The 7,335-nt window shown below is 50.8% G+C and overlaps 2 protein-coding genes across 2 annotated transcripts; one reads left to right on the forward strand and one right to left on the reverse strand.

The window, feature by feature from the left end:
• The first annotated feature begins 227 nt into the window (after positions 1 to 227).
• On the forward strand, positions 228 to 3,365 carry MIF4GD (MIF4G domain containing). The gene is made up of 5 exons (XM_009864659.1): positions 228 to 367; positions 1,156 to 1,265; positions 1,557 to 1,712; positions 2,432 to 2,524; positions 2,926 to 3,365. The coding sequence occupies exons 1-5, from the start codon at positions 286 to 288 to the stop codon at positions 3,151 to 3,153; spliced, it is 669 nt and encodes a 222-aa protein (XP_009862961.1). The 5' UTR covers positions 228 to 285; the 3' UTR covers positions 3,154 to 3,365.
• Positions 3,366 to 4,474: 1,109 nt separating this feature from the next.
• Positions 4,475 to 7,200, reverse strand: MRPS7 (mitochondrial ribosomal protein S7; the record flags this gene model as incomplete). The annotated part of the gene is made up of 4 exons (XM_009864660.1): positions 4,475 to 4,829; positions 5,653 to 5,820; positions 6,637 to 6,700; positions 7,009 to 7,200. Coding segments are annotated over 4 exons (646 nt in total), but the record flags the coding sequence as incomplete, so codon positions are not given.
• Positions 7,201 to 7,335: the final 135 nt, after the last annotated feature.

Genomic DNA, 7,335 nt, shown 5'->3' on the forward strand with positions numbered 1-7,335 from the left:
AGGCTCTGAAAATGTAGTCCTATCATAGACTGCTAGAAAATAAGGCTTAAAAAGATGTGTGAGTGAGGCTTTGCTCAGTTCTAGGGCCAAAGTTGAGTGCCCTAATAACAGAGGAGTTTCCTTGGGGTGGGGAGCTCTCAGGATAACAGCCTGTGCTCAGCGTGAGCTGGGATTTGCCGGGTGAAGGTCTGCCTCTCTGGCCAACTAAGCTCTGTGTGCTCTTTCCCCAGGAACTGTCGCTAGCCCATCTGTTAGCCTGACTGTTGCCCTTGGAGGAAGCCAGTCATGGGGGAAACAGGCAAAGAAGAGTACAAAATACAGTCGTTCGATACCGAGACTCAGAAGCTGCTGAAAACAGCCCTCAAAGGTTAGCAGGCTCTTTACTTTCTCCTCTTCCACGTGTGGCAGGGCTGGCAGATGAGGCCGGATGCTTGGATCCCTTTAGGAACACCAATTGCTAAGTGTAGGAAAGCTGTTTTATGAATGCTATTCATCCCTGACTGGGTCTTACTGATGAATCTTCTCCAGGAACATCTTTGCTCCCTGTCTCTTCCTGCCCCCTGTGACCCTCTCTCTAGTGTTTAATGGTGTCACGGTTCAAACTCGGCTTTGGGCTCTCATTGTTGGGATTTTCCCTGATTTTGGGGCACCATCCTCTCCTGCTCTAATGCAGCATCTCTCCGCGGATACGGTGTGTCATCCCCCTCCAGTGCCTAGTCCCTGCTCTCTTGTCTCTCCCTCCTGCAGGGCCGTCTCATCCTGCTGGCCGCTGGAGTCTCCCACTCACCAGTCACATCTGTATTCAAAACCAAGCAGGAGTTTGCACATCTGGCTTTCATTAACCTAACTTTGAAGCAGTGCTGGGATTTCAGATTCAGACCATCTTCTTGTTTCCTGCATTATCTGCTTTCCTCCATCGCTTTCTCATTGTGACGGCTGTGTCTCTAGCCTGGGAGGACCATGCACCTTTGGGGATGGTGTCTCCAAAGCAGCTGGTGCAGACGGGCTGTGACTCTTGAAGTGGAAATGAGCACGAGGTTTTGCACCATGGGCCACAGTTGTACCAGGCCCTGCACCAACCTTGCTTTCCAGATACCCTAAAGCAAGCACAGCACAAAGAGTGCCGGGTCCTGACAGTGTTTCTCCTTTCTGCAGACCCCAGCAACGTGGACCTGGAGAAAGTGGCCAATATTATAGTGGACCAGTCCCTCAAAGACTGCGTGTTCAGCAAGGAGGCGGGACGCATCTGCTACACCATCATCCAGGTGAGAGCTACTCATTTCTGGACACTTAAGCCGTATGGGTTGTCCCTGGGCTGAACCAGGAGAGGCTTCTCTCCAGCCCGAACGCCCCTCCAGCCAGTTTTCCTCTTCTGCCGCTTGCGGTGCCAACATCCAGGCAAGCAGCCAGCAAGCACAGTTACTTGCAGTTTTCCTGCTTCTCTGGGCAATCATGGGAGAGTATCTGCCTGGTCCTGCATCACCCAAGTAACAGCGTCCCCCTTCCCCTCTCACAGCCCCATTTCACCCACCTGTCCTGCTTTTGTGGGTTCATAGGCAGAGAGCAAACAAGTTGGCCAGAGCATCTTCCGGAGGAGCCTGCTGAACCGGCTGCAGCAGGAGTACAAGGACAGGGAGGAGCTGCGCACCCGCTCACTCCAGGCATGGATCTGCTACGTCACCTTCATCTGCAACATCTTCGACTACCTGAGGGTGAGGAGCCAGAGCTGCTGCTGCTGCCTGGGCTTGCCAGAAGGGCCTGGGGGACTGTCGCCACCAAGACAAGGGTGTCAGACAGATGTTGGATGGAGCCCAGGGCTGTGGCTGCAGGGGGGACCGAGCTGGTTCTCGGTGTGAGGATACTGCTGGGCTTGGTGCTACCTATGGGTGGGCGAACAGGCTTGGAGGGGCAGAGCCATCTCTGGGAACGAGTCATGAAGTCCAAACTTCTTTGTTTTGTACCTCATGTTTGAAATCCCCCGATTTGCGTCTTCCCAAATGTTTCCCAGATGGAACTAGTTCAGCTGCTGTGAGGTCCCGGGCAGGATCTCTGGGTGCTCGCATGATTTCTAGCCCACGTACCAATGGAGTTTTTCCGCAGGTCTTTGCTGCAGTACTTGGATGCCTGCCTGGAGTAGATGTAAAAATGATGCAAGTAAAGCTGCAGGCAGGAAAAACACCGTTGCAACAAGTGTATTTCCCATGACTACCTGTTCGTATTTAAAAATAGATGGTTTTTTACATCATTTGTTCAGCTCCTCCAGTTCCTGGAGATTGGAACATCTGGTCTCGTACATAAATCCCACCGATAGGGCATTTGGCAGCACAGCGAAATTCAAGAGCAGCAAAGGACTAGTTAACAACTAGTTAAAGCAGCTGCAATCTCCTCCCTTTCTGGCCCCAAGGTGACAATAGCTCCTGCCTCGTTACAGGTGAACAACATGCCCATGATGGCTCTGGTGAACCCCGTTTACGACTGTCTGTTCCGGCTGGCACAGCCCGACAGCCTGCAGAAGGAGGAAGAGGTGAGTGCAGGGAAGAGGGGCTGCTAATGCACCTGTTGTCCGGCCAAGGACCAGTTCAAAAAAGGGCTTTCTAAGAGCTTTAGCTCACGTTCCAACCACTTCCATCTGTTCTTGGAGGCACCTCCTTGCTCCAGCCTTGCCATCATCTCTTGGACATCCTGCAGGAAATTAACGTTTTTCCACCTGTTGCGGGTGCATTTCTCTGGCAGACAGGGGAGTTCAGGATGTGCTTTTCCAGTGCTCTTGCCAGAAGAAACATTCAGCTTCTCCTGTCACCTGTTGGAAATGCAGAACAGAGGGAAAAGGCTGAGCTGGTCCATAAGTGGCTGATGGGACCTCCACAGAGATGGGCCAGAGCTCCCCACTCCTTTGTACTCAGCCGTCTTCTCTTCCTTCTGAAGGTGGACTGCTTGGTCCTGCAGCTCCATCGCATCGGCGAGCAGCTGGAGAAGATGAACTCCCAGCGGATGGATGAGCTCTTCTCCCTCCTCCGAGACGGCTTCCTTCTGCAGGAGGGGCTCAGCTCCCTGTCCCAGCTCCTGCTGCTGGAGATCATCGAGTTTCGGGCTGCCGACTGGAAGATGACGGACGCTGCCCAGAAATATTATTACAGTGAAGTGGCGGATTAACCTCTCTACAGCAGAGGTGGAGAGATGTCCCCAGCACTTTCACCAGCAAGCTTCATACCAAGTTTGAATTTCTTTTCATGTTAATGTTTTTCTAGCACTTCCTGTAAATAGGATTTCTACTGGCTAGAGCCCCTGGGCACGTACCTGTGCCTGTCGGGTTGCAACTGGTTCTAGCCTGAGGTCTGGAGAGGTAGGAAGGACACATTTAACCCAGCAAGTTCTCCCACTGATTTTGTCTAATTTTGAGCTGCTGCCAGCATGGGCTAAGGAAAATTTCTAGCTCAAACCAGCATTTTATGTGGGTGTTAAGGAAAGCAGAGTTTGGGCTGAGAACATTTTGGTTGACCTGAGAGCCAGTGGGGAGATCTTCTACCTCAGGTTGTACCTGGTTCTCTGGGGCAAGTCACAGAAAACACTGTGGCCTCACAAGCAGCTCAGCCAAGTGCTGTTTTTCCCAGACTCCTTCCAGCACGCTGGCTGCTCCTGCATGCACACAGCCTGCCCCCACGGGTCATGAGCCACCAGTACCTGCCATGGAGCAGCCTGCAGCAGGACGTGTCCCTCAGCACATGTAGCTAGGAGCAGGTTTTCTAAGTTTTGTACAGTAACTGTCATGGTTTTTTCAGAAATTAGCGAGTTTCAGCTACGGTATGTTTCTTATAAGAATGGGAGAGGAAGAAACAAAACAAAATAGTCTATTGAAGGATTTTTTTCTAATAAAAGTTTTCCACTAACACGTGTCCTGCTTTCTCTCTATGCAGCTATGAACAATACTTAAATGTTGCTCCCTAAGGCTGTGCTACTCATTTTCTCCTCCGGTGTAGGGTGTCTTTACGAAACCAGGGTAGCTGGAAAGAGCAGTGAGAACTGGCCAACAGAGACAAAGGTTTGGAATCAGGAAACCTTCCCCATAAACCTGGTTTTATTTTTTCTGTTAACATTCCCATCACATCTGTGCAGACAATGCTGCTGATGACTAGAAGCAACAATCAAAAAGGGCCTTTTATTGCCTTTTGTACCAATCACGCTGAGGCTGGTTATGGTGTGGAAAAAAAAATCCGGCTCTGCTCATAGCTGTGCAGCCAAAAACATCGCTGATTACAGGAGCAGAGAGACTTACAAGTCCCCAGGAAACAGGTAAGTGGAAGATTATTTTGAACAGCATTGCTCCAAGAAAAACATCTAAGGCTTGTCTTCACAGGAAAGTGGTTAGGAAATAACTAGAACATCTGTGCAGAGGTCGGTAACTCTTTCAGATTCCCCCTTCCCCCATCCAAACAAGCACAAAGGAAATTAACTTTATGGGGATCGGATGGGTTGTCCCTGCCTTAGTTCAGAGACTGTTTGGAAGGGATCCTCCACCTTCCCCTCTTCTCCACAGCTTCTCTGAGGCAGCCAGCCCGGGGGTTCTGCTCACCAGGCCGTGGTGGCACCGTGTCCCGTGCACAGAGTCCCTACCACCAGCGGAAGTGGGCGTAAGCCCGGTTGGCCTCTGCCATCTTGTGCAGCATGTGCTTCTTCTTGATGATGGGCCCTTCGTTCTTGAAGGCCTGGAGCAGCTCCTGAGAGAGCTTCTCAGGCATCAGCGTCCGACGTTTCTTGTTCTCCCTGCACTCAGTGATTAACCACTTCATGGCCAGGAAGCGTTTCCGATTGTCCTTCAGAGGGACCGGGACCTGGGAAAAGTTAAAATCCTGTTATTGCATGGTGAGGGGGTAGTAACCTGTTCTTCTCCAGCAGTCATACAAGTCCAGATGCACATGTGCAGACCAGCAGCGTGCTACTCTCTGCAGTAAGACCAGCTCCCAACAGCTATTCTGTGCCAATTCACCTCCTCTGCCCATAGAAACTGGCCATTGCCATCAAAACAGAAATTCTGATTAGCCTTGGGTACAGCCAGCAGACGTTGGCCTCTGTGAGGATTTCTGGCCTGTCTGGGAGCTGGATCCGGGCTGGTTTGTGCTAGCAGAGGTGGGAGACAGTTGATGGGCACTACTTCCCTTCAGCTGATGACAGAGAAACGCCTCCACGTCTCATTTCTCCATCAGGTCTCGTGTGTTGCAGAACCCCTAAAGACACGTTCTGTCCTGTTTTAGATATCGCACTGTATGTGGTTGACCTTCTGCTATGGTGACCGGCTCCAGGGCTTTGGGACCTCTCTCCAGGCAACATCATGGAGCAGAGGATGGGACTGATAGTCCTAAGACTGCCAGTTCTTTTGCTTCCCATCACTGATATCTGTCTCCTTGGACAACATTTGCTGTGAACTCCTGATCTAGGCAGAGAAGCAGAAACTGCTGCTGACAGGGGAATTACCCTGCTCACAGGCTGGAGGCCTGATCCTGGACAGTTTCTAGCTGCTATTTCAACCCAGACTGGAAAGTGGCTCCCTCTTTCCAAGGATGGGAAAGCTTGAGCTGAAGGGGTGGAAACCAGCTCATCTGCTTTCCTAGCCAGTTCTCTCCCAGCCAGATGTGCTCCCAGGGTCCCCCGTTTCACCTGGTAGGTTTTGCCTCCTCTTGTGATGCTGCTGAGCCCAATGATGGGCTGGCAGTTTTTCAGAGCCTGGTGGAAAATGACATAAGGGTTGCATTCAATTGTCTCCTTCTCAGCTTCTGGAGCCTTGTGGTACTTCTCCAACTGCTTCCTCTTAATGGCCTCTAGAGTCTTGGGAAAGACAAAGACAAGAAAGGAGATGTGCAAAGCAGACGGATTATCCCACCCCATGAAGTTACATCACTTTTACAAGCAGCCCACTCTGACCTGAGCAGCCCTATAAGCAACAGGCCAGTCAGGGATTCTCTAAAACAAGTTTCACTTCACGCTTTTCCAGCTCTTCAGTCTCTTTATCAGACATTGTGTTTGCGGCGAAGAGGCCAGGTAGCACGAACCTGGGCCAGGAGCCAGGGAAGAGCAGGGAAAAAGCAGAGACAAGAATACAGGTCTGTGTGCACTTCTCATCCTTCCCTCCAAAGCCTGGACTGAAGAGCCCAGAGCCTGAATCTTTTTCTATCACAAGGAATCAGCAGTTCCTTGGGGAACATTTGGGCAATGCCTATCCCCGTTTCAAGGGTGGAACACACCAGATGGGGCCACCAGCTAATGCCCGTTACTGCAGGTCAAGGCAGGGGTCAAAGCTGTGTCATAGAGATGACACATTTGTGGGACTTCATTGTACAGAAGATAAGGCATGAAAGAGCTGGTAGGAAGATCTTTTTGAAAAGATGATGCTTTTAAGGGTATTCTGAGTTTATGCAGTACAAGAGATACTGAAGATAACGCTCTCCATTAAGCTATCACCACCTGGCCTGTGAGCTAAATGAGGCTGGGGCTTGTACAAAACATCTGTCTTATCACATAAAATAATGGTGAGAGTAATGTGTATGCAGAGGGAAATATTCCTCATTCCAGTGAGCTTGATGTCCCAGCCTTCCATTTTGTATTGTTTTCAACATAATAGGGAGAAGAAACATGAGTTCTCACCTGAGCCATGAGGCTTCTGGCCAGCACTTTATTTCCATCCTTCATCATCATGTTGGTGAATTTACTGTAAACACAGAGCCAAATGCAACCTGATTTAAATTCCGATTTTATCACCCACAGAAATATCCCCCCCACCTTGTGTTGTTCCCATCGTTAAATCTGGGTGCCGATGGATTTGCTGGAGTTATCTTTAATCACTGTCAGTCAATGGACTGGCTTTGTGGGAAAAGATTAACCTGAATAAAGGGACTGTGCTGTAACAGAAGGTTACGGGCAGCGCAAGGGACTGCTGAGGAGGGCAGCACAGCTCCCACCCGTTGTGGTTTCATGGAATCTGGCTGTAACAGAGGAGGAGATGATGCTTTCTCTGACCTGATCATGGGGTCGCCGAACACAGAGCTGGAGAGAGAGGGAGGTGCAGCTTTTATGAGTCGAACAGCCCTGAGCTCCAGCTTTGCCTTTTCCTCCTCAGACAGCTCTTCCTGAGGTTTCTGATACAATTCCTTGTTCACTTCTGGCTCTAAGAAACTGGGGCTGTAGCGGCTCCACCTCACCTGGGTCAGCCTACAAAGAACGAGAGGAGAAGGCCGGCCGTGAACGGATGCCCGTGGTGTGGCGTGACGGGGACACAGCCAGGCCCAAACACGTCTCCGAAGGCCGCGTTAGACCGGAGGGCACCTCTGCCTTCCTCCCCACTGC

The sequence above is a fragment of the Apaloderma vittatum genome, unplaced genomic scaffold (genome assembly GCF_000703405.1).
Source record: "Apaloderma vittatum isolate BGI_N311 unplaced genomic scaffold, ASM70340v1 scaffold26942, whole genome shotgun sequence".
In the NCBI taxonomy this organism is placed as follows: domain Eukaryota; kingdom Metazoa; phylum Chordata; class Aves; order Trogoniformes; family Trogonidae; genus Apaloderma; species Apaloderma vittatum.